This window comes from Fusarium oxysporum, chromosome 2, assembly GCF_000149955.1.
Source record: "Fusarium oxysporum f. sp. lycopersici 4287 chromosome 2, whole genome shotgun sequence".
Classification (NCBI taxonomy): domain Eukaryota; kingdom Fungi; phylum Ascomycota; class Sordariomycetes; order Hypocreales; family Nectriaceae; genus Fusarium; species Fusarium oxysporum.
Window position 1 is genome coordinate 1,194,301 of NC_030987.1, and position 23,538 is coordinate 1,217,838.

Consider the following 23,538-nt stretch of genomic DNA (forward strand, 5'->3'; position numbering starts at 1 on the left):
TGGTCGCGATCGAAGTCTGGTGTGGATATCGCTCTCAAGTTGACGTACGACAGGTACGATGCGACGATAAGCGTGGGATGATGATGATGGTTAAGATGTTCGAGAAGCAATCATAATAGATTGTAGAATTGAAGTTTAGAAATTGAGCAACGTGACTCAAGTGGAGGTGAAACTCTAAAGACGACGCGTCGACAAAGTAGGCGCAACCGAAACGGTTGCAGGTTCAGACTTGGAGGCAGGTGGTGATGTCGTAGCGCAGCAGCAGCAGCAGCAGCCGTAACCGTAGCAGGTAGCTCGGTGACGGGTACAATGGAAAGCTTGGATGGGGCCCCGATGGCGGGCGCTGTAGAGGTCACGGTCGACCTGCGTCATTGGTTTCTGTGGGCTAGGCCTGCCTCTAATTCGCCAGCGTGATTAACTTAGTGGTCCTTGTGGTCTAAGAGGCCGGGGTTAGAGGCCGGGTTTGAGCTTAGCCATCGCATGAGCTACAGTCAATGATTCATTCGGAGTTTGACTACCCTAGAGATAAAGAGATGAATTTGATACATTTACTGATCTTTCATGTAATATCGAGGTAGCAATTATTGAAATCATGGTCGGTAAGGTTTGGCTTCTAAGTAGGGTCCTTAAGTCTATTCGTAGGTGCAAGGTTTCTATAGGGGTCAAGGGCAGTCCAAGAGTCGTATTCGTCTGTCCCCATGCACAAAGATCAATATCAGCAGCAGAACTGCAAAAATGTACCGCCCTTTTCTCAGATACCAACCACTATATGTGTCTAAGAGAGCATACCATATAATTTATTGCTTAATCCTAAGCCTACTCATTGACCTAGAAACTTGGAAGAACCTATAGGTACTTAGGTAACACTAACTGCTCCGATTCCAATGGTTCAACTCAGACAAAAATCAACGCAGTAGTACAGAAGACCACCATAAGTTAAGACTCTGCTAGCCAGATAAACAACTTCCATTAATATCGTCTAAGCCTAATCACAGAAGCAGCCAAGTTGGTCCTACCATAAGATATGAACCATGAGATATTCTCGCTCAGGCATCCCCAATTTTCCACCCAACACAGGCCCGTGTAAAGTTAATCAACAGACCCAAAGGTAAATTCAGTTGTGAATGCCCTCAATAAACCTAAAGGCTTTAGGTCTTGCACTACCCATTAACTGTATTGTATTTACAACTTTGCAACCTAAAGGCTCGTTATCATGGCACGTGATACGGTTAAGCAACTTCACTAACTCCACCTTCGCTCAAGAGCCCTGAAAACACCATGACTCTTTCAATCTTTCTGTGCGTCATTCGGCCTTTCAATTTGGCAACGTCATTATATAAAGCACGGGAAGCTTCTGAAGACTGAGCGACATAGTTTCTCTTATTACCTGTAGGATCTTATAAAGTACCATGCTTTATTCTGGAACCAGCCATAACCGATATCACAACACTATCCCTCCCCCAAGATGCCGGAAACCTCAGAAGAGCTTGTGCAGAAGCTGGTGGTATGTTCATTTATTACTGTTCTGATGGTTTCAGCGCGTATATATCTAGTTGCCGAGTCATACAAGCGAACTTTCGAGCCAGTATGGCACCAAGATATCGTGAGAATGACTATGAGATATAATATCGTGTTCATGCACTGTCATAGACAGCAGACTTCATTCTAACATATGATGCTACAGGAAAAATTCAGGTCGCTCCTGGACGAAGCCCTCGTAGTTGCCATCGCCAGCGACCATGATCTCACAGAAGCTTCCCAGTATAAGTCAGCTCAGACTGTCTTAGAAGACCTTGCCCAGCATGTCACAACAGAAGAAGCAACTGGATTCAACCCAAGTGGCATCTCGAATATGCCTGAAGATTTGAATGGCGACGAGAGTACAGTTGAGACAAGCAGCCAGCAGGCCTCTCGTGCTCACGACACAGATACCACTTCCGCCAGCGATCAAACCGCATCGACAGCAAACACAACCTACTCCATACCCAGACTTACTTCATTCGATGATGATAGCGAGGAGAATAAAGTTCTTCTCCTCCAAAGCATGTTTAGCGAGCTCAAGGAATTTGACATTAAACACTCACTGAAAAAGGCAAATGGTGATGTGCAGACTGCGCTCGATGACCTACTGAACATCCAGTATCTTAAATCAACAGGGCAAGAGCAGAAGGGCATTAATGGATTCTTTGAGCCTGACGAAGCCGCCGGGAAGAAGAAGAAACGGAACAAGAAGAAGGGCAAGAAAGCTCTCGGAAGCGAAACACCATCATCCAGCAGTGGAACTGCCTCTCCATCCCCCGATGACCAAAAAGAGTTGAAGCGTATGTTCTAACCAATCATTTACCAGAATGTGATAACTAACTGTCCGACGTAGGCCAGGACGAGATCGCATATCTAGCAGACAGGCTGGACTTACCTTTTGAAGTAGTCTCCGAGATCTACTACAACAAACGCTGTGCGAGTGGTGCCGCTGCAGTTGAGATCTTGCATCGATACATGTCGCAAGGCATCGAAACCCACGATAAAGAGGGCAAGAAATATGCACAGGAGCTGGCCCAAAAGTATCAAAATGTCCCAGAGAAGTTTATGTCGACAATCGTTCAGGTTACGGACTCCATATCGCAAGAATCAGACGACATCGCGGCGCTTGTTAGCAAACATTTCGTCAAGAATCCCTGGACCCAGAAGCTTGAGGTCAGTTATCAACTGACGCCACTGCCTGTAGAGGACATCGAAGGATTCGAGACAGTTACACGAGGCAAATCCAAGCTAGCCCGGCCCGTCTCAGGAAGCACGAGCTTTCCCGTCGGCTCGTCAGCGTACGCGCAAGCTGCTGAGAGAGCCAGCCAATACAATCGAGCCAAACGTGAAGCAGCCGCTTCGGCAGCATCCTTAAATCGACGTGGTGCCTCTAATCCACTCTATCGACAGGCAGCAGGTTATTATTCTGAAAGGGCACGAGAGCAGGCTCGATACGAAATGCATGCTACATCAACGGCGGCAAATCTACTCGTTGATAAGCAAAGCACATCAACTTCGATTGACTTACACGGCGTTAACGTGCAGTCTGGTGTGAGCATTGCTCGCGAGAGAGTCCAGTCCTGGTGGGCTGGCTTAGGAGAGTTTCGGTCTGATAAGGCTCGACAGCAGCCGTTTACTGTCATAACTGGACTTGGCCGCCATAGTGCTGGTGGTGTGTCACAGCTGAGACAAGCTGTAGCTGCAGCTCTCCTCCAAGACGGGTGGAAGATGCAGGTTGAGACTGGACGCTTTCTCATCAAGGGTAGGCGATAAAAGCCAAGCTAAGAAAGCCTTGCGGCGGCTATCTCAACCATGTTTTGGAAATCTTCCGCATTGACCTCGATCAACCAGATCGGCAATTCTCACGACATCTCATTGCTCAAACGGCCAGATGGGATAATACTTCCTCCAAGTTTTGGTCGTTTTGATGGCATGTTGGAGTTCTGGACCCCAATTCAAGCAAAGGCTTACGCAACCTCTGATCCACAAATGAACCCGAAACAGTCATGACAACCAACTGCATGTTTTCTGCGTCAGCCCTGGCGAATAGACGAGCGAAAATAGTACTGTTAGTGCAGCCATTGCCATGGAAACTCGGACCATGTAGCTTTAAGGCTGTGCTAGGCACGCACGAAACATGATCCTTCGCTCCATGCGCTAGACCTCTGCAAAAGACCAGAGTAAACGCGGCGGTTTCCTAGATAGGATATGATTTTGCTTTTATTTTGTCACATCATGCCCCTGTGGGTGCCATCACAGTGTCATTGTATAAGTACTGAGCTGTCCGCCATGAGACACCAGTATCACAACTTACAAGGCTGACCATAAAACTCACGGATCACTCATCGACACTTCAATATGGCGGCCAAGAACCAGTCAGGACAGCCTTCCTATGAGCCTCTTCCCAGAGAGGACCCCGCAGCTGCGCTGCTGTCACCATCTGAGCGGGAGGATAGAGACAATGGAAAGACGCCCGTATTCAGACTCGCTTTCTCGCCTATTATGTTGTTACGATTGATGATTGTCCCTATCGTCATCACCGATGTAGTTTTTATCTGCATGCCCCAGGCCTCCCCAGGATCAGCCGCCGCGTTCGCGATGGGTGGAATTTTCTTGGTTATGTGGCATGCGTCCCGCGTCTTCAAGAGCCTCCTCCCCGGCAGGAAGAGCAACAAGTTCGACCTCAAGATCGGAAACTTTTTCTGCACCATTGGCACGACTTCGCTCGCCTCACGCACAAGCCGTGGAGCCTGGACTTATCTTGTCAGCGCTATCGACTTTTCTTTCGGTCTTTTCTTCATCGGGCCCAGTGTTCTGTCCTTCATTACATATAACTGGTATCATCACGCAAATGTTTCGGGTCTGAGTCTTACTGTTGTGTAAGTATACGACTAATGGTTTCGGTCATTCAAGTGATGCTAATAGTGTATGACAGGATCATGCAGTCGGCCATTGCTGTCCTGAACCTGATCAGTCTTTTCCGCAAGATGAAGATCGTTGTCTACAGGGGCGAGGACGAGCAGGACTACCTGTACTCGATTCCCGACCTCGATGTCTTCCGAGACGAAGTTTCTGAGCCCCGCGACTCGATGGCTTCTGAGGTCTGAAAGACCAAATCGGAACTTTGCTAAAGAAACCCACTACCTGCCCTTCTATCTCTTTCGTCTGAGGATAGCATCTAGTACAAAAGACTGGGGCCAGGAAGACCATGGATTAGCCCGTTACGGTAATGTTCCGAGAACAATATCCAGCTGGAAAAGTGCAAATGATGTAGTCTATGAGTAAACTGTATTTTGCTGTCACAGTGACAGACGGTATAGATAGCTTTCGAGTAGCCTAACGTGAGATACGAATTGAACATTGCTGTTCACCTCCATCCTCTACTGCTTCTGTCGTTGAAGATTCTGTCCAACCCTCTCCCACACAGCCTGGCCTGTAGTAAAGGTGGTGAAGAACATGGCCAAACTAACCAGGCCAGGCTCAAGCTTGACCCAGCCAACCGTAGTGGTAGGAAGAAGCATATCAATGAGATCAGACACGAGAGTGCGGAGGAGAACGTAGCCCTCCCTCTTAAACTTCTTGATCCAAGCACGTCTCTCGGTCTTGCGTTTATTGACGATGCTCTTGAGACGCTCACGCTCCTTGTCGAGATCATCCTTGGTCATCTTTTCAGAGAGAACGGCAGTCTCCTTCTCTGTAGCGATAAGCTCGGCTGGCTTCTCAGTAGAGCTGATGCTGACAGTCTCGCGTTTGACAGAGGCAGGAGTGCCAGCGACTAATTGATACAGTCTGATAACCGTGACAAGAACAGAAGTGTACAATCCAGCGAACCAGAAAAGTTGTGACTGGTAATCAATCTCCTGGAACTTCTCAGGACTAAAGACACGGAGGTTCTCGATGCTGCAGAGATCAAGGAGGGTCAAAGTCTCCATCATGCCGAACATGCCGAAGCAAGTCTTGCTAATGATATCGAGCCATATATCAAGGCTCTTATCGCCTTGAGCGACGTAGACGAGCCATCCTGCGCGGAAAGTGTCTAAAAAGCGGAAGAACCGAATGAAGCGTCTGGAGACGTTGATCTGGCTGCCCAAAGCACGGAGAGATAATGTTGATGAGACCTTAGGCTGGACGAGAGCAAACAGAGCCGGGTACCAAACTAGAAGAGAGCATATCGCTTGAAAACCACGGAGGATTCGCTCGATGCCGACTGAGAATAGTTAGTTAGTGTGTCTTGCAAGGATTTGTGAGAGAAATACCAAGATCAGTGCCAAAGGCAACAAAATGCTCATATGTTCCCACCATAACTGCTAGTCTACCAAGACAGAGGTGTAAGATACAAATTGAAAGAACTCGAGATTTATGCCACGAATTTATATACGTCTAATGCAAATGAACAGAAAATTACAAATCATTGACCCCTGGTGGTTAGGTTGTTTGTTGAATAGGCGGTGTTGATGGGGCCAGCCAGTAGTTCAATGTTAGTGGATCCTTACATCCACGTATATGAATACGGCAATTTGAAGCGACTTGAATATGAGTGAATGATACAATGTTTTCATATGCATCTAAGCTGTTTTTATGTTGACATGAAGATGAGTCAGGCAGACAGACATAGTTTACTTAACCAGCTCTTACTCCCATTGAACAATAAGTAAATATAACACATGGCATCTACCTAATAGTTGTAGTTATGCACAAGTACGATGCAAGACACGTCAAGCTTAATTCTTTCCTCTCCATACCCTTTTCTACTCAAGATACCAATTATTGACCGGGAGACACCAACTTGCCTTGGGCTCTGGCATTATGGTTCCATCCACCAGCAAGGGCCTCACCACCATGCTCCTGAGAGAACTTCTGGATACGAGCCTCAAGCTCAGGTCGGAAGTGTCGAATAAGACCCTGAATAGGCCAGGCGAAGGCCTCTCCCAGAGCTAAGCATCATTAGTACAGCGTTATAGATGGGTGGTTGATATGAGAACTTACCGCAAATAGTGTGACCCTCAACCTGCTTGGTGAGCTCCTGGAGCATGTCAATCTCACGCTCACGGGCCTGACCCTTCTCAAATCGCTTCATCATCTGCTCTGTCCACTTGCTACCCTCTCGGCAAGGTGTGCACTGGCCGCAACTCTCGTGGCGGTAGAAGTGGCTGAGACGGCTGATAGCTCGGACAATATCGGTGCTCTTATCCATAACGATAACAGCAGCAGTGCCAAGACCAGACTGGCTGTCCTTGAGGGCATCGAAGTCCATCAGTTGGTCATCACAGACGTGCTTGGGGAGAACAGGAGTAGAAGAACCACCGGGGATGACGGCCAAAAGGTTATCCCATCCACCTCGAACACCACCACAGTGCTTGTCAATCAGCTCACGCAGAGGGATGGACATCTCCTCCTCAACAGTGCAGGGGTTGTTGACATGGCCAGAGATACAGAACAACTTGGTACCCTGGTTTCGCTCACGGCCGAAGCCAGCAAACCAGCTTCCTCCTCGTCGGCAGATAGTAGGGGCAACGGCAACAGTCTCGACGTTGGTAACAGTTGAAGGGCATCCGAAAAGACCGACGGCAGCAGGGAACGGAGGCTTAAGACGAGGCTTTCCAGGCTTGCCCTCCAGAGACTCAATAAGAGAAGTCTCCTCACCACAGACGTAGGCACCGGCACCTCGGTGCAGGTAAACATCGAAGTCGTAGCCGGAGTCACAGGCGTTCTTTCCGATCAGGCCGGCGGCGTAAGCCTCGTTGATGGCTCGCTGGAGAACAGCAGCCTCCTCGACGAATTCACCACGGATGTAGATATAGGCGGCGGTTGCATTCATGGCTCGGCCAGAAATAAGACATCCCTCGATGAGCTTGTGTGGGTCCTTTCGCATAATCTCACGGTCCTTGCAGGTTCCGGGCTCACCCTCATCGGCATTGACGACGAGGTAACGGGGCTTGGTGTCCTTGTCCCAGTCCTTGAAGTTCATGAAAGACTACAGAGCGTTGGGTTAGAGACAATTGATGCTGGTTCGGTCTCTTGACCCGTAAAACCAATCTTGGAGAAACCTACCCATTTGAGACCCGAGGGGAAACCAGCACCACCTCGTCCTCGAAGACCGGAGGCCTTGACCTCGCTAATGATCCAATCGTGTCCCTTGAGAATAATCTCCTTGGTCTTGTGCCAATCACCCATCTTCCTAGCACTCTTGAGGTCTACGGGATATCGGTTATAGAGGTTCTGGAAAATGCGATCCTGGTCTCGTAGACCACCGTATGTTCGCTTCGGGGCGCCGTCCTGGACAGTAGCCAGACCCCTCACGGCGGTCCGTGAGAGGCCGACAGCCTTCTTGGGCGCCGTTCTCGTGGACAGCATTGTGCTCGATCGTTGTCGGGTGGCGGTTTGGAGATGGTTGAACGTCAGGTTGCGGCACTTCAAGTTTCCCGGGCGAGATCCATTTCGTGACCAGGCCGTTCAGAAATAGCGGGCTAGTGATTGGCCAATCCATTACGCGATTATTCAGCCACTCGAGTTAGCCAGGACTTTACTCCACACCAATCCTCACATACTAACATAAGTCCTTCTTATCATTTCTGTTAAGCGCATCAATTGCCCTTCGCCCCCGATTTGCCTCCAACCGATATCCTGGAGTCATAGATCCTTGTAGCGTTGCATCACGTAAGCAGTCAAGGAAGTGTTTCTATTCGACGGACTCCATCTGCGGTGTCGCAACACCAACTCGAGTATCGTGGGCTTTGTATACAAGCTTCGTCTCGGCTTCCTCCGCCGTGTCGATGAGAAATGACCAACCCTAGCACATTGATATCTATGCAATGATAACTTGAGTCGCATTCATCATGTCTAGCAAAAGACATTCCATTCTTCCCGCTATCGATCGCAGTGGTCCTAGGCCCCCCGTCCATTTCTCAGACTCCCTGACCATCTCCGACAATGCGATTCTCCAAGGAACACACTCGATCACGATACAATCAGAAACGGTAGTACACCCTCGATCAAAGTTTGAGTCAAACTCCGGATCTATTCTTATCGGGCGACGATGTCTCATTCACGAACGAACACACCTGGGAACTCGCCCTGTCGACCCTGATACTGCGCAACGTGGTGGCATCGTGCTGGCAGACTTTGTTACAATCGAGGCAGGCAGTATTATTGAAGCTGGCAATACCGAGATCGGCGAGGGTACGGTAGTTCACGCTGGGTCAACTATTGGAAGTGGTGCTAGGATCGGCAAGGTAGATATGAAACCCCATCTTCGTGATCAGGAGCTGACAATATCTAGAACTGCACTATTACGCAGATGACAAAGATTGCCCCTGGAACGATATTGCCTGACAACACTGTCGTCTTCTCGAACGGGACAAGACGAATCGATCGACGTAACCTTGCTGATCAGAGGAAGATTGCCTTAATGAAACAGCTCGCAGTCTTGCGAAAAATGATACCCAGTAACGCCGACAAATTTAAATAAGATACCCATTGATATACTCTTTTGAACGACCTCATTATATATACGATTCCGCTCGGCGGGTCTCCTTTTGGCGATACTCCTTTGTTCTATCACCATATTGATCACAAAGAATCTACAGACACATTCTCCATAAAGTGTAGTTACACCTCAGGAGCATCATCCAACACCGAATAGCAATCCCATCCCATCACAACGGGTAGAGTGCGAAAATGCCTGCAGCTCATATTAAAATATTAGTATTGCCAAGAGAGGGTATATGGTACATAAATCAAGACCGAGATATAAGTCGTGCCTTTTCGAGAAGAGTCAAGACTGTCATCTTCGGTCTCTGTGAAATAAGGCCAGCCCTGTTATCACCACCATAATAGCCCATCTCTCTCCAAGAAGTCCTGTCAAGCCCGTTCCCATAAATCGAAAATGCGCAACCTTTGTCAAACTTCTTCCATCGCCCATCGTCCAAGCTGCAACAACTTCGTTTCCTCGGCTATCTTTAAAGCCGCCTGGCGCAAACGCCATATTTCCTCCTCCAGGAGCACCACGGCTCATACGCACAAGCTTCCAGCCATAATAATGACCACCCAAGCTTGCTATGACATCTCCACGTGAGCGCCTCCACTCGAATCTCTCCCGTGGTCCATTGCCTCCTGGTCCGACTTCAATAGCAAAGCTATAGCCTGTACCGAGACCACTGTGTGAACCTACTGGTTCAACTACTTCGCGTGCCAATGGAGCTCCCGAGCCTGGCACTGGAGGCAATTCGACTTCGAAACTAGCACTCATGAACATGAATCTTGCAGAAGCCAGAGGTGAATATGACGGGTCTGGACCAGAGTGTAAAAGAATTGGCGGTAGATCACTCAGGCCGGAATGTGCGGAGTAGAGATAGAGAGGGTGGTTTTGATGTTCAGCAAGTGTATAGGAATTATTGGGCCATCCTTGATAGTAGAGATTGAACGCCGGTGGGAATTGGCGTGGAACAGCCGATGGTTGGCTGGGGCCGGCAGTTGGAGGAGGAGGAGGAGCTTGTGATGCTGATGATGATGCTTTTGGCTGTGGAGCTGCAGCTGCAGGCGGTGGTTGTGCCGGGAGCTTCTTATGCTGGTTCTGGCTCTCAGCGTATGAAGGCGGAGGTTCATCTGGAACATCAGAGGGATTCATTTTCTTTTGAAAGGTTTAGGACTTGAGGTGTGTTTGAGAGGTGTATAAGTAAAGCTGACCACAAGTAAATGCGATGACGTCGTCAGTAAAGTAGCTAATAGTCAGTCGTCGCAAGAAAGGATATTAGCAGCTCGTATCGTGGATTTATAGAATTTCTACGAGGTTGAGTATAGTGATTGAAGAAGTCCAGAGGACAAGGTCAGCGAAAGTGAACAGGTTTTGTATAAAAGCCAAGAGGTTGAGGTCCTACTGCAGTGATATCAGCGCATTGCGTAGGTAGAATGTGGCTGTGAGCTGAGTTTGTGGCTATGCATGTTAGACTTTCAGCTTGAGCCTCGGATCTTATGCATGCATGCATAAAAAGACTGTCAGGGCTCCGTTATAAACGGTGACTGCCAGACCACGACAAAGGCAGCCGACGGTATGTGGGAGACAGACAAGTTGTGCATGATTCGGTACCCGCCAAGAATATCCCTGGATCAGGGGTCCTCTGACACGTCGTCACTTATATGGAGCTCCGGATACCCTGGGATGCACCACGTCCTGTCGTTGTAAGCTATTCCGGGGAAGTCGGCTTTTGAAAATGCATTATCGTATCCACTTGTAGCTCATGAAACCAAGGCTAAAACTGCAGTTATGATGTCGATGCTTGGAGAGACAATGGCATGTTCAAGCCAGTGGAAGAGGCACGTGTTGTCGTAGCATGATGATCTGACTGACGATGCTGACGTATCGAGATATAGGAGTAAACATCATGATATTGTTATGATCTTCCATCACCTGTCTCAAGTCGTGAATGCTCTCATCAGAGCCAGCCACTCATTCTTTCTATGAATTCGAACCCATTCTTTATGCAAAAGACCAGCCCTAACCAAGACCTGATTCACAACGACCACGCCATCAAAGCCAAAAGCACCTCAGTACCCAATTCCTGGTTTTTATCGCTCTAAATAACATGTCTCAAATCTGTACCATATGTAAATGCACAACCTTTTCTGTAATACAAACGATGAATGATTTCCCAATGCTTATGCCGATGCTGATGCTGCGCTGAACTTGAAACAAATAAAGCAATTAGAAACTGAACAAGGCACTGCGGCGCTTGCCCAGAGGGTAGATGAGCAAAGAGCTCATGAAGAGACCAACGGCGATACCGATGGCGATCTGAATCATGGAGGCAGCAACGCTGAATACCAAGTTATCAGGGTTCGAGCCCTGCTGGAACTGAACAGAGGAAGTTCCATTGATCTCACCAGTGGCGTTGGTGATAGAGTTGGCGACTTGTAGACCACTTAGCAATCCTCCAGTAGACGCAAGACTTCCAGGCACTTGACAGAATACTGCTGGAATAAGAATTGCTGCTGCAACACCGTGTCGAAGTCGAGAGTAGAGATTGGCAAGGAGTCCAACAGCCAATGCACCCAGTGTACTGGAGATCTGAGGGCTAGACTTGAATCTCTGTCCACTCCAGTAGTTTACCATGTAACCAGCAAATGAAACGATAACCATGACGGGCATCTGGCGCCATTTGGCTTGGTAGACGATACACATGCTGATAACAAAGAATGGCACGAAAATGAAGCCGTAGTAGGGGTTCATGGCATCGGGGCAAGTTGTAGTGTTGGACGGGTTACTGTCGAATAATCCATAAAGAGCTGCGCCAACAGTGATACCGAATCCGAGAAGAAGGGAGTAAATGACGGCGTAGACTATTCGAATTGAACCGGGGACAATAGCACGAGATTGGAGTTCGAGAGCAGAGCACACTGTATCATGTTAGTTTCTGACATCGTTTTGGGACAAGAAGAGTTCACTTACAAACCATGTAACCGGGCAGCAACATGACGATACCGCCCTGCGCCAAAGCGCCGAAACAAAAGATCTCTTCGCCTCCACTCGAAATACTGCCAAACGTTCTGGCCAAGAAACTGACGATGATGGTAGAAGACACCTCGAAGACATTGCTGTAGAGGGCAGAGTTTGGGGCCACGATAAGTTGGAGTACTCCGATAAGGCAGCCGAAAGCAAAAATGAGAGGAAGGTCGATAAGGCGAGCTCCGAAGGAGAAAGGGGCAGCACAGACACTCATGAGTCCAAACATGACAACCCTGAGCCACCTGTGGAACTTGTCCTTGCGCTTCATCAAGGTCTCGAGCTTCTCGGTAGCTTCTTCAACGCCGACAACATCGTGCATAACCTCCTTGTAGATAAGATGGACATCCTTCAGCTTGCCTAGATCAATACCCTGCGATGTGCGGACAATTCTGACTTCGGTGGTGTGAGTCGATCTATCGTCGAAAGAAATAATCATGCATCCGGGAAGATAGAGAAACTGGCCATCGATTTCGAGAACTCTGGCGGACATGCTAAGATACTCCTCCAGTCTATGAGTGGGAGCTCCAAAAAGCATGAGAGCACGGCAGAGTTTGATGATATAGTCCTGTCGGGCCAGAGTCTCGGCGATATGAACTGTGATACGTGCTTCTTGTTGTTGCCAGAGACCACTGAGGCGGTTTGCGCTCGTTGTTCGCTTGTGGCCAGGTCTTTGTGGCTTCTTTCCAGTAGGCTTCTTCCTCTTGTCATCCGGGTCATTGGGGTTGGCGAGTCGTGATGAGGCCTCGATCAGGTTGGCAAGAGTGTCCTGGGACTTGTTCTGATCGTACCATTTTCGCTTTGGTGTAGATGCTCCAGATGGCGTTCCTTGAACTGTAGGAGTACCGGCTTCACTTAGAACTGAAGAGGTAGAGGCAGCTCGGTGGTGCGATCCCTTGAAAGGAGGTTCTGGGGGTTTGTAGAGCTTCAAAAGTTGAGATAGTACGCTTCCGCGATACTGTTCAGGTGCTGGAACATCGTATAAGACTCCATCAAAGTTTCCGTCATTCAATTCGGTTAGGGGAACTCGTTCTTCATGTTTTGTGTCCTTGTTGTCTGGTGAATGCTGGCCAGTGCTGCTAGGTCCAAATCGCTGAGTGTGTGCTCGAACAAGCTTGAAAGCTTCATCCTTCAAGCCATGTGCCTCTTGCTCCTCAGATGGAAGCTTGTGAAAACCTTCCCGGCTACTGCCACCTTCGTTGAGGGTTTGAAGTGGGATACTGGAACCATAAGGGCTGTCCCATGCGGCTGTTCCAGTGCTGGATTCGAGTGAGTCTCTGTCAATGGCTGATGAATCATTGTGGATGTTTGCCGCCATTATACGGGCACGTTCCTGGGCAGCTACCATCGCCTCCTTTGACTCAGGGTCTGACTCATGCTCGGCATCGTGAAGAGTCTTTACAGCCTCTGCAGAACTGCCACGCAACAATGATGGCCTGGGCTTTGCGATGGGGCCTCCAGCAGCAGGAGGGGGAGTAGATGATTTTGGTGGAGGGTTTGCGGCAGCATTACTGTTGAACCGCACTCGTGCCTTGTCCTTCTTCAAAGCTGCAGCAGCAGTCTTTGGACTTGGTGGTGTATCGGCACCAGAACCAGAACCAGTCTTGGGTGGTTCGAGTCCGACTTCGAGGTCCGGTTCGTCTTGAATATCTCTAGAATTGCCCTCCATTGGATTGTGAGTGACTGGAATATACCTTGAATCAGGTACAAGATATCGATTTCCTTTAGTAACGAGTGAAGGAAGTGGGAAAGATGGGACTATGATCCAAGATGTACAGGGATAAACTGGAGAGCCTCAACAATGCCTTTCGCGGGGAAGGGCGGGTTTACGTTATTATATGAAGATCGCAAACTCTATGGGCTCCATCAAGCTTTGCGGTTCCAGTGTTAGAATTGGGTATCGTACGTACGACTAACACAACGTGGACGGGCCCTGTCCATCTCCAGCAAAAGCAGCGATCACCTCGGGCTCGTACAGGCCCCGTGACGTAGTGGATGTGGAGGCACAAGGGAGAAAATTGAGCCTAGAAGTCTTGGAGATTCTTGGAGCTTATTGCGAAACCGCTTGGTTCGAGTTTTTCTTAGGTAAATTCCGGGCCAGCATCACGACGTCGTGGCCATCGGAACGCCATCCGGCCGGCAGTCCGGGGATAGTTGAGTCAAGACCCACCAGGTGAAAAACACTAAACAGGCTCATGACTCTGGTAGCTCGTTCTATTTTGGAAGAGAAGGCCTGGTAGAAGAGTCAAGCGAAGCAATTGATACCCATAGACTCTTGGTCCAGAATCTCAAAAAGGAGTCGCTTCATCAAAGTCTTTCAACTCTCCCCGTTCGCCTCTGTCACTAGTTCAGTCTTTTGCTGGGCTTCTTGTTAAAGAAATTGTAGGGGCTTGCCAGGATTAGCATGGCGTCTCGGTTACCAATGCAAGATTCGTCTTGTTTTTACCTGATATGGTAATCTTCCAGTGGATCGGTCCAGTACCTGCAGGGACTTTTCAGATTCACCCAATGACGCCTGTTACCGAGAATGGCATTTGCAACTTTGCCAGGGAGCCAGTGTTACGGTGCACCAAAAGAGAAAGGGACGATTCTTAACGGTCGATATGGTGACATTCGAAACGTGGAGAGTTGCACAAATCAATGCATACCGTTGAACAGCATAAATTCATTAGTAGTACGCGGTTTCAAATGTATGGATAAAGGTTTATGTTATAAACGCACGACATACAAAGAAGCATATATACCACTTTTAGAAACAGTTCACATCGTCGATTTTCCCGAATGTTCCATAGAAAATCAAAGTGGATCAGGTTATCATGGTACACATGTTACTATATTTGTATCTCAATAAGTACTAATCCAGATACTGTATTTAAGAGTGATACGACATCCGCGGCTACAATCGATCGACGACACGCAATGCAATTGCATACCCGCATTGACGAACTCCTTTCTTCAGGACGGGCCTTAGTGAGTCATTGCGTTCTCAAACAGTCTCCTTAGCTGGTCTTTCTCCGCTTCGAGCTGTGTAGACAATCCTGGTGCCAGCATCAACACACGTGCCTGAGGAATGGTACCTTCGACAAGGGCCTCAATGTGCTCCGAGCCGAAACCCAACTCCTTAAGGCCCTTGGGCTGGTCACCGAGCTCCGCAAGGAATTTGGTAATAGCTTCTGCAAGCACTTCGCCTGCACTCTCGCGCTTCACGTTGCTGATATCAACCCCAAAGGCCTCTGCTGCCGCCAGATGGCGATCTGGGTTCGATGCTGCTGTGAAGCGGAAGACAGCTGGCGCAGAGACAGCTACGGAGACACCGTGAGGAATAAGAGGGGCTTCAACTTCGTAGCCATCGTGCCTGTAGCCTGGGTTCTGGCCAGAAATGGGGTACGACATGCCTGGGCTCGGGTTAGCACCCAACAGGGGCAGAAATTTATAACAGAGTAGGTATGAACTAACCGTGACAGAGATGAACACCGGCATTACCGAACCCAACGCCGGCCAGAGTAGAAGCGAGAAGCATTTCAGATTGGGCCTCCAAGTCATCAGGGTTCTTCACCGATCGCGGGAGATACTTGACGGTAGAGCGCAGTGCATGAAACGAGAAAACATCCGAGATAGGGTTCGCGCCTTGGTACGCGGGCCGAAGGATAGGGTTTGTTGGTCTAGGTGTTCTCTCGTTGTATGGAATGGCAGTCCAGGACTCAAGCGAATGGCACAGAACGTCAAGACCCGAAGCGGCCTTGACAGCTGCTGGCATGGTCCTGGTGTTGAGGGGATCACAGATACCTAGTGTGGGCTTCAGGTTTCGATGAGCTACACCGGTCTTTGCTCGCTTAGACACAAGATCGAAAATGGCAGTTCCTGTCGTCTCACTACCAGTACCGGCTGTTGTTGGAACCGCAATGAGCGGTGTCAACTTCTTGTCTACTGGACGGCCCTTTCCAAGAGGGGCATTGACAAAGTCTAGAAAGTCTGCATCAGGATACGCCGTGTATAGGTTCATGAGCTTGGCTGTGTCCATGACTGATCCACCACCAACAGCGAGGAAGGCATCTGGTGCATAAGGGCGAGCCCAGGCGATGGCATCCTTGATACTGTGATATTATAAGTGAACTGTAGTCTGATAGACGTGATGTCAAGTCGAACTTACGAACTATCCTTTGGCTCGACGCGAACCTTGTCGTAAACCTCATAAGGGATGCCCTCACGAGCAAGGGACTCACGAACTTGTCTCATGGCATCCAGCTTGTTGACATTCTCATCTGTTACCACACAAACACGCTTTGCTCCCATGTTCTTCAAGTCCATGCCGACCTCCTGCGTCACACCTGGGCCAAACCTTATGGACGAAGCAGCCATCTCAAAGGCATACTCCTTCTGGCCTGGGTGCGATGTTGGCGTAGCATATTTACGCTGGTGAGCATGCTTGGAGGGAGTGAATGTTGGTGGCGACTGGTGATATCCTGGGTTTGAGTGACAAGGACATGAAGGAGGATGAGTGTATTGAATGGTGCGTAGCAAGCTGGTTGCTCGCTTAGCGGCCTATGTGAGTGTGAGTTATCTGAACTGAAGTCATTCACACAAACCAAGCAGCTTCACCAGTGCTTGTGCTTGGTCATAAGGGGTAAACATACATTAGGGACAACTCTCACGGAGGGTACCATGGTGTTGTTAATGTCTATGCTACCAAGCTGGGTATAAGAGCTCAAAGATATTATTCCCAAGGATCCGGGGTAAGACTGGGGTTCGAGAGCACTGCAGGTTTCACGCGAATCTTCTTAATGAAGCAATTGCAACGGGTAAGAGTGTTCATTTTCTATGTACAACCTCGGTAGACGGACGAGCAACCCCGATTGCGGGGGTGAACCAAGGCCGATCTGGGGGGCGATGATGGGGGTTGATTCGTGAGGGGAAAGCGGATCTGAACTTAAGCTCTTGAACCTGAAAGGAAGCTGGAGCGAGAAATTGCCTATTTGGGTATTCCGCTGACGTCTTTGTTGGAAAGTGACCTATAACTAGCGATTCTATTGAATGTCTCGTGTGAGTATTTGTATGCCTCGAGTTTATTCATATCGTTCTGAGTAGCCTGAACCAAAATTATTGAGATTCTATGAAGCAACGTGGTTGGTACGATCATGCTGCATCATGTAATCAAGTATTGATATACCGAGATATCGTCGTCAACTGGCACCAGGACCAGGGTCTTCCTTGACGGATACTTTGTCCAATAACTACGAGGTCACCCAAGCATTCAGGAAGGTGAACAAATGCTCATGATCACAACTGATCATGACGTTGATCGTTTGGAGGTGCGCAGTGCTATACTAGTTACCCTGTACTATTTCCGTGAATACTCTAACTTAGTCGATTTCAAAGCTCATAGCTCTATCGAGCTCTGTTGTGATCGGCCAATCTTCAATGAGAAAGCCTGGCAACGAACTTTCTGCAAGACGTCTTGAATACTATCAAGGAGAGGTATCTTAGCATTCACTTAAGGATCTTCGCAACGCCTTCACTTTCATAAAGCCACTTACACGGATCAAATACACACATTTAATAGATTTGTGTCTAGTCGCACATTTATGCGCCCTCAAAGAGCCTTAAATACCGATGTGACTCAGCACATACAAGGATTGAGATCAAGGTTTTGACACTTGATATTTGAAGCGTCACTGAAAAGTAATATATCGGTCCCGGAACAGTTTGATAGCTGTCACAGATTGAGGTGCTGTGACGCGCCATTGCAGTGGCGTATGATACCGCTGACCTCATCATGTGGCTTGTTCATTGGCTCTCAACACATGACTTGGACAATGTGGCTTGCCGTCGCAACTTTACCAGAGCTTGGTTGTTTAGGCTTATTGTTAGTGGAGCTTTGTTACAATCCAATTATTCAGGATAGAGCGTCATTTTAGAGAATACTCGGCCATTTATCAGCACAAGAACGGTGGTGAGCAGGCAAATCGTTCACACGCCTTACAGCTCCAAGCTGCAGTGGAGCATTGGAGGCAGGTACACGACTAAGCAGGTGCCCACCCGAAACATCCACATCGAAGTAGGGAAACTCCAGCCACATTGACCTCGACGACCTGTCCTCGAATCCACGACCAACCACCACATCAGCTTTCAACGTACATTATATACTCGACTCGACGACACTGGATAACGCGCTCAGTCTGCGCAGTCGCTTATTGGTCCCGGCCTATTCGCTATCCCCGCGAAATCATCTCACCAGGCTGCTGCTCGATCGAACATGCCTCCTTGCTCATCCTAACGCTCCTGCGTGATCCCGTTCCTCGAACTCTCTCATGGACCGCCCAAACGGGGGCGGCCCTGGTGCCGCCGCGGCTACTAGCAGGGCAGAGCGATTCGAGGATGAAAAGCGCCGTATAATAGAGAGCTGCTTTAACAAGAAGGATGTTGATGGTTCTCGTAAGTTATGCTATTATTGCAGTCAAGCCTAAACTCAACGACATGAGCTCCTAGCTCAAAGGAACTCAATGTCGCGAGAGTTTGGTTATAGGGCTACTAAACTCAAACTCAATGTCCAGATGGCTAATGACCTTGACCAGTTCTTGAAACATACATAACTCATATCCGCATTACCGAATACTCCTCTTATCCTACAACCCCTCCTCCACCTCAGGCTCGGAACGCCGAAGTTCAAAAACCTCGAATAATAATAGTAGCCGTGCGCAAGTCCGGTCGAGTTCGCCTGCATAAGTCAAAAGAAAACGCTAATGGATCGTTTTCGATCGGAAAAACGTGGAATCTCGACGACCTCTCGCGCATTGAATCTTACACTGGCCCCGAGGCTAGCCCAAACCACCGCGATTGGGCTGGCGACACAGGTTTTCAAGTGACACTCGGCAAACCATACTTCTGGCATGCTCAGACGGACAAGGAAAAGAAGTTCTTCATTGCCAGTCTTATCAAGATATACGGGAAATACACGGGTGGCAAGACGCCGGAGCTTGCAAATTTTGAACAAAAGGAGTATGATCAAGTTATGGGAGCAACTAGACGACCGGCCACAGGTGGTTCTCGGCCTCCACCTCCTCCTATAGCTGAGCAACCTTCGAGTCAGATGGCGAGCGCCCCTCCTCGTCCAATCCATCCGATGCACCCTTCGCATCAAGGACTCCCAGGAAGTGGCCCTCAAGACGCACCCCAGTACAGGACGCCGCCTACTCGCCCAGCACACCCAAATCTTGGCCCTTCACCTGTCGGAAGTTTCGATTCAACTACTTCGAGAGAAAGGCCGCCTCAACCTCGGTGGATGGCTCAGAGTAACAAGAGTCAGGATTCGGTTGCTACCTCAATGGCTACCAGGAGCGATGACGGGTCCAGTTTACCACCGCGCTCTCGCAATGGCATAAACGGCCCAGGAGCGTATGGAAGATTTGCAGAGCCCCATGAATCCCGGGCACCAGCTGTTCTTACACCTCCTCAACCACAGTCTTCGCCCAAGTCGAAACCGCCTGCTATTCTGTCTCCTCCTCAACCTCCACAGCCAGTTCCTTCACCACTTCAATTAGATAGACCACCCCCCGAAAGGAGACGACCGCCCATGGACCCAACTCGCCCTCATGATCGGGACTTGGTTCCTCCACCACTGATTAGTCCCGGGAACAAAGAACCAATGGCTCCTCCACCTCGCAGCAGCGAACGCGTTGTGCCGAGAATGGATAATGCAAGCCAGAAATCGACAAGCAGTTCGTTCACGGGGAGCACACTAGATCGGGAAGTAGCACCACCTCCCACAGGACGACTACCAGACCCACCAAAGCGTGAGCCGCTTCCCATGCCTTCGTCCCTTAGGCCTGGATCAGGACCGACCAACCCACAAGCTTATACCCCCAACCCTCCCTCACATCACCCGCCAACTAATATAACAAATCAAACTCCAAGTCCTGCTCAAGGCAATGGACCCAGCCCTGCACCAGCCCGTATGCCCAGCCCGGCTCGTGGACCCAGCCCTGCAGCGGCCCGTGTTCCTAGTCCTACGCCAGCTCCCGTACCCAACACTTCGCAAGCACAGGCTCAAACACCAAGCCCCGCTCAAGCTCTGTCTCCGGGCTCTGGAGCAGGTTCTTCCGATGTCTCGCCAATGACAGTGAGCGTGCCAAGATTTGCAAACTTACAACCGCCCCCCGATCTGCCCAAGAACGAGCCGGTTCAGCCAGTAGAAGAGCCTTCACCAGGGGAGCGTGCAGCAACACCTTCTGATCGCGAGTCTAACCCATCACCAGCAGAGACAGTCGACGAATCCAGGCCTGGCCTTGGTCCTATGATCAGAGCCAAAAAGTCTAGAAATGAGATCGCCGGTGCATTGTGGAAGGCTGCGTCTGCGGCCAACGCTGCAACCGCCTTCAAACCCAGGCCTGGTGGTGCTGGTGAACGTATGCGTCTGCTGAAGAGTAAGACGGAAGAGGGGCCAGATGGAATCAATAGTGTTGTCCCTGCGCCACCCAGACCGTCTTCCAAGGGTATAGATACTCCCTCTGAACAGCCTACACCAGAAGAAACACCTAAAGCTGAGGAAGAGGCCAAACAATTGGAGCAAGCTAAACCCGCGGAGCAGCCTAAGTCTGCGAACCGTAATTCACTTGTTCCTGAAGTCAAAATTAGCCTCCCAACGAGTAGGCCGACGAGTTCGCATGGGCCGCCGCAGGAAGTTCAAAAGGCAACCGAACCTGAAAAGAAAGAGACTCGTCGCTCCATCAATGCAGGCAACGATATGAAATACCTGCAGACATTGGGGGTCAACCCGTCTATTCTTGATGAGAGGAGTGATGATTTTGCTCAATGGCTGGATTTCTTTGGCTGGATTCCAGGAGAACAAATGCGATCACGTAACGTGGAAGAAATGAGAGCTGACCTAGAGCGGGAGCTGAATAAAGCCCAGGCTGGTGGCTGGCTGGCTCGTTTCCGTGAAGAGGATGAACGCGTTGATGCCATCAAGGCTGGGCTTGATGTTGCCATGGCTGAGTGTGAGGAGCTTGACAACTTGCTCACACTCTACTCAGTCGAGCTTTCGGTATGTTACCCTAAAATATGCTCGAAATGTTGCTAATCATGAACAGACCCTTTCAGATGACATCGCTTATATTGAGGCCCAGGGTCAAGGTCTTCAAGTCCAAACTGCAAACCAAAAGTTACTCAAGAAAGAGCTTGAGTCTTTGCTTGAGACCTGTGCTATCACATCGAACGAGCTTGAAGTCCTCAGATCTGCACCTTTGGATGACTTAGGCGGCTTACAACACGTTGAATCTTCTCTTGTAACACTTTATAAGGCAATGGTTAAGATTGATCCTGCGCGTAGTGGAGCTGATCAAGAGAAGGCCGATATTACTGCCGAGACAAACCAGAGTGGCCTCAACCCTGACTTCAAGCAGATGCGGATTGTCCAAGAGAAGAAGCTTGTTTATGACCAAGAAAGTGCCATGTTCATTGGCAGATTGGTCGCCTTTATGTCCCGGCAATTTGACCATGCTTTTACAGAAACCAAGCTTGCTATGGAGGGAGCTTTGTCTAGAAAGGTGGATCCCATACATCACGAGCTTGGCCGCGATATCCTTTGGCAATTTAGTCCCCTCATGCTATACGCTCGAGATATGCATCCCGATGAGTGGAACCAGCTCATTCAAATTTATCAAGATAAGGGTCAACCTGTCTACCGAGTTGAGTTTCAGGCTACGATTGCGTCTTGGCGCAGGAATGCCAGACAGGCAACCGGAGAAGAGGCTGAAATTCTGTTCACGTCAGCAGTTGAGAAGCATCAAGAAGGAGGTGTGGCTACCACTGCCAGGAAGCTGACGGTAAAGCGCAGCGGGACTCTAGCGAGGGCTCTGCGATCTCCTCGAGAAGACGGTGGTCACAAACCAAAGGCCGACAAGGGAGTGAATGATAATAAGAACCCGCCCCACGAAGTCTTTACTGGAGTTCTGGATAATCTCATTCCACTGATACAGATGGAGCAAAATTTCATCATCGACTTCTTCCATGCGACCACGCTTGAACAGATAGATTTCCCAGATGCTGTTGCCACAACAACGCCTTCTGATCGTGGAGGCACTGATTTAAGAAGACCCCGACTAATGGAACCCGATCGAGAACTGGCCAGACGTATTCTGCGTGCGATGGAGGTGATCTTTACTTTCTTGGAATCGGAACTGCTACGTCTTATGGAGTGGGTTGTCGGACAGGGCCCAATGTAAGTTCAAATCTCCTTATATCATGGTGTTGACGAGCATACTGACAGATATCCAGTCAAGGGATTGGAGTCCTAGCGACTATCGAGAAGTACTCTGCTGAGGTTGGACAGTCCAACCAAGAGTATGTGAACACACTCTTGCAAAAACTTCATGGGCACTTGGAACTGCGATTCAAGAAATTCGTTGACGACCAGCTTCGGGCCATTGAGGAGACTAAGGTCAAGATCAGCAAGCGAAAGGGTGTTATTGCATTCATCCGGCTTTTCCCTCTTTTCTCAGCAGCTGTGGAGGAGATGCTGCTCGGTGTCGACACCACGCTACCGATTCGAAGTACTGTTGATCGCGAGTATGACCGAATACTTAAGACCATGTTTGACTCACTCATGGTCATTGCGCGAGAGAATCCCGGTGTCAGTGCGACAAGCGGCTCGGTTGACCCAGAGGACAAGGAAGCCCTCAACTTCCATATCCTCCTGATTGAGAATATGAACCACTTCCTTGAGGAGACGGACACACGAGGCTTGGACGTGCTCGAGGAATGGAAGGAAAAGGCTAATACGACATATTACGAGCATATGAATCTGTATCTTGATGCAGTCATGCGGCGACCACTCGGAAAGATTTTGGAACACCTCGAGAACATGGAAGCTCAGTTGCAGACAGGCAAGTCACCGGCATCAATTGCTGCGCAGCCTTCCAACAGCAAGACGGTTTTCAATAAGGTTTTGAGCAACTACGACTCCAAGGAAGTGCGAAAGGGCATCGAGGCGCTGCGTAAACGTGTTGAGAAGCACTTTGGTGATGCTGATGAACCAGGACTCAGCCGAGGATTGGTGATCAAGGTGCTGGAAGAGTGCGAAAAGTTCTACGAAAAGGTCGAGAGACGGGTTGGCGCTGTAACGACCAACGTATATGGCGGTGATGTCCTCTTCGAGTGGCCTCGAGCCGACGTCAAGGCCGCATTCCGTTGAGTCTGGTGCTTAGAGAGAATGGGAACATGATGATGAACTTGCTGTACGAATACTATATTCTCTAGGTATATTGGCATGCTTGATCAGCCATGGGTAGTAAATGAGGCGTGTTTCGTGGTGTCAAGCGTTTTGAGGAATGGACTTTACATATCTCGTTATATTTATTTATCGCTACGATGCTTGGCTTTGGAGTCTATCTTATCATAGAGTCATATTGGTACCTAGTTTCCTCCGTCTTATACTATTCTTCTAATTATAGGCGTGATTACTGAAGCGCGTTCATTAATTGACCCCACTACTTTACGCGACAAGACGCGTCACGACCTTGGAC

General features: G+C 49.2%; 9 protein-coding genes across 11 annotated transcripts; 4 read left to right on the plus strand and 5 right to left on the minus strand.

The window, feature by feature from the left end:
* Nucleotides 1-1,465: 1,465 nt before the first annotated feature.
* On the plus strand, nt 1,466-3,294 carry FOXG_19155 (uncharacterized protein; the record flags this gene model as incomplete). Its single annotated transcript, XM_018399338.1, has 3 exons — nt 1,466-1,504; nt 1,685-2,321; nt 2,375-3,294. 3 exons carry the CDS (start codon nt 1,466-1,468, stop codon nt 3,292-3,294), a joined length of 1,596 nt encoding a protein of 531 aa, XP_018241570.1.
* Nucleotides 3,295-3,879: 585 nt separating this feature from the next.
* Nucleotides 3,880-4,628, plus strand: FOXG_05990 (uncharacterized protein; the record flags this gene model as incomplete). The annotated part of the gene is made up of 2 exons (XM_018384482.1): nt 3,880-4,400; nt 4,457-4,628. 2 exons carry the CDS (start codon nt 3,880-3,882, stop codon nt 4,626-4,628), a joined length of 693 nt encoding a protein of 230 aa, XP_018241571.1.
* FOXG_05991 (uncharacterized protein) lies at nt 4,503-6,014 on the minus strand. The gene is made up of 2 exons (XM_018384483.1): nt 5,778-6,014; nt 4,503-5,728 (listed from the first exon to the last, which is right to left on the minus strand). The coding sequence occupies exons 1-2, from the start codon at nt 5,821-5,823 to the stop codon at nt 4,902-4,904; spliced, it is 873 nt and encodes a 290-aa protein (XP_018241572.1). The 5' UTR covers nt 5,824-6,014; the 3' UTR covers nt 4,503-4,901.
* Nucleotides 6,015-6,053: 39 nt separating this feature from the next.
* Nucleotides 6,054-7,986, minus strand: FOXG_05992 (NADH-ubiquinone oxidoreductase 51 kDa subunit, mitochondrial). Of its 2 annotated transcripts, XM_018384484.1 has the most exons (3): nt 7,573-7,986; nt 6,508-7,495; nt 6,054-6,455 (listed from the first exon to the last, which is right to left on the minus strand). In XM_018384484.1, exons 1-3 carry the CDS (start codon nt 7,873-7,875, stop codon nt 6,286-6,288), a joined length of 1,461 nt encoding a protein of 486 aa, XP_018241573.1. In that variant the 5' UTR covers nt 7,876-7,986; the 3' UTR covers nt 6,054-6,285. The 2 variants fall into 2 exon arrangements, with proteins under 2 accessions (XP_018241573.1, XP_018241574.1); XM_018384485.1 differs by having other exon boundaries at nt 6,508-7,986.
* A 153-nt stretch (nt 7,987-8,139) lies between these two features.
* Nucleotides 8,140-10,703, plus strand: FOXG_05993 (dynactin 6). Its single transcript, XM_018384486.1, has 2 exons — nt 8,140-8,753; nt 8,801-10,703. The coding sequence occupies exons 1-2, from the start codon at nt 8,358-8,360 to the stop codon at nt 8,987-8,989; spliced, it is 585 nt and encodes a 194-aa protein (XP_018241575.1). The 5' UTR covers nt 8,140-8,357; the 3' UTR covers nt 8,990-10,703.
* On the minus strand, nt 9,010-10,664 carry FOXG_05994 (uncharacterized protein). The gene is made up of 2 exons (XM_018384487.1): nt 10,207-10,664; nt 9,010-10,150 (listed from the first exon to the last, which is right to left on the minus strand). The coding sequence occupies exon 2, from the start codon at nt 10,145-10,147 to the stop codon at nt 9,305-9,307; it is 843 nt and encodes a 280-aa protein (XP_018241576.1). The 5' UTR covers nt 10,148-10,150; nt 10,207-10,664; the 3' UTR covers nt 9,010-9,304.
* A 117-nt stretch (nt 10,704-10,820) lies between the features above and the next one.
* On the minus strand, nt 10,821-14,687 carry FOXG_05995 (uncharacterized protein). The gene is made up of 2 exons (XM_018384488.1): nt 11,966-14,687; nt 10,821-11,913 (listed from the first exon to the last, which is right to left on the minus strand). The coding sequence occupies exons 1-2, from the start codon at nt 13,686-13,688 to the stop codon at nt 11,222-11,224; spliced, it is 2,415 nt and encodes an 804-aa protein (XP_018241577.1). The 5' UTR covers nt 13,689-14,687; the 3' UTR covers nt 10,821-11,221.
* A 97-nt stretch (nt 14,688-14,784) lies between these two features.
* FOXG_05996 (hydroxyacid-oxoacid transhydrogenase) lies at nt 14,785-16,901 on the minus strand. Its single transcript, XM_018384489.1, has 4 exons — nt 16,654-16,901; nt 16,170-16,561; nt 15,476-16,113; nt 14,785-15,414 (listed from the first exon to the last, which is right to left on the minus strand). The coding sequence occupies exons 1-4, from the start codon at nt 16,681-16,683 to the stop codon at nt 14,987-14,989; spliced, it is 1,488 nt and encodes a 495-aa protein (XP_018241578.1). The 5' UTR covers nt 16,684-16,901; the 3' UTR covers nt 14,785-14,986.
* Nucleotides 16,902-17,886: 985 nt separating this feature from the next.
* Nucleotides 17,887-23,529, plus strand: FOXG_05997 (uncharacterized protein). 2 transcript variants are annotated; one of them, XM_018384490.1, is made up of 4 exons: nt 17,887-18,451; nt 18,592-21,059; nt 21,106-22,235; nt 22,292-23,529. In XM_018384490.1, exons 1-4 carry the CDS (start codon nt 18,328-18,330, stop codon nt 23,205-23,207), a joined length of 4,638 nt encoding a protein of 1,545 aa, XP_018241579.1. In that variant the 5' UTR covers nt 17,887-18,327; the 3' UTR covers nt 23,208-23,529. The 2 variants fall into 2 exon arrangements, with proteins under 2 accessions (XP_018241579.1, XP_018241580.1); XM_018384491.1 differs by having other exon boundaries at nt 17,917-18,451; nt 22,297-23,440.
* The last annotated feature ends 9 nt before the right edge of the window (nt 23,530-23,538 follow it).

What these genes read in the sequence shown, in the direction of transcription:
- FOXG_05991 (XM_018384483.1), bottom strand. Translation starts at nt 5,823, where the DNA reads ATGGTGGGAACATATGAGCATTTTGTTGCCTTTGGCACTGATCTTG. An exon ending in TGCCTTTGGCACTGATCTTG is followed by an intron (nt 5,729 to 5,777) that starts GTATTTCTCTCA and finishes AACTATTCTCAG; the next exon opens with TCGGCATCGAGCGAATCCTC.
- FOXG_05992 (XM_018384484.1), bottom strand. Translation starts at nt 7,875, where the DNA reads ATGCTGTCCACGAGAACGGCGCCCAAGAAGGCTGTCGGCCTCTCACGG. An exon ending in TCCCCTCGGGTCTCAAATGG is followed by an intron (nt 7,496 to 7,572) that starts GTAGGTTTCTCC and finishes AACGCTCTGTAG; the next exon opens with TCTTTCATGAACTTCAAGGA. An exon ending in TGAGGGTCACACTATTTGCG is followed by an intron (nt 6,456 to 6,507) that starts GTAAGTTCTCAT and finishes AATGATGCTTAG; the next exon opens with CTCTGGGAGAGGCCTTCGCC.
- FOXG_05993 (XM_018384486.1), top strand. Translation starts at nt 8,358, where the DNA reads ATGTCTAGCAAAAGACATTCCATTCTTCCCGCTATCGATCGCAGTGGT. An exon ending in GTGGTGCTAGGATCGGCAAG is followed by an intron (nt 8,754 to 8,800) that starts GTAGATATGAAA and finishes GACAATATCTAG; the next exon opens with AACTGCACTATTACGCAGAT.
- FOXG_05994 (XM_018384487.1), bottom strand. Translation starts at nt 10,147, where the DNA reads ATGAATCCCTCTGATGTTCCAGATGAACCTCCGCCTTCATACGCTGAG.
- FOXG_05995 (XM_018384488.1), bottom strand. Translation starts at nt 13,688, where the DNA reads ATGGAGGGCAATTCTAGAGATATTCAAGACGAACCGGACCTCGAAGTC. An exon ending in GCTGCCCGGTTACATGGTTT is followed by an intron (nt 11,914 to 11,965) that starts GTAAGTGAACTC and finishes AACATGATACAG; the next exon opens with TGTGCTCTGCTCTCGAACTC.
- FOXG_05996 (XM_018384489.1), bottom strand. Translation starts at nt 16,683, where the DNA reads ATGGTACCCTCCGTGAGAGTTGTCCCTAAT. An exon ending in GTCGAGCCAAAGGATAGTTC is followed by an intron (nt 16,114 to 16,169) that starts GTAAGTTCGACT and finishes ATAATATCACAG; the next exon opens with TATCAAGGATGCCATCGCCT. An exon ending in CGGTGTTCATCTCTGTCACG is followed by an intron (nt 15,415 to 15,475) that starts GTTAGTTCATAC and finishes ACCCGAGCCCAG; the next exon opens with GCATGTCGTACCCCATTTCT.
- FOXG_05997 (XM_018384490.1), top strand. Translation starts at nt 18,328, where the DNA reads ATGGACCGCCCAAACGGGGGCGGCCCTGGTGCCGCCGCGGCTACTAGC. An exon ending in GAAGGATGTTGATGGTTCTC is followed by an intron (nt 18,452 to 18,591) that starts GTAAGTTATGCT and finishes GACCTTGACCAG; the next exon opens with TTCTTGAAACATACATAACT. An exon ending in TCTACTCAGTCGAGCTTTCG is followed by an intron (nt 21,060 to 21,105) that starts GTATGTTACCCT and finishes AATCATGAACAG; the next exon opens with ACCCTTTCAGATGACATCGC.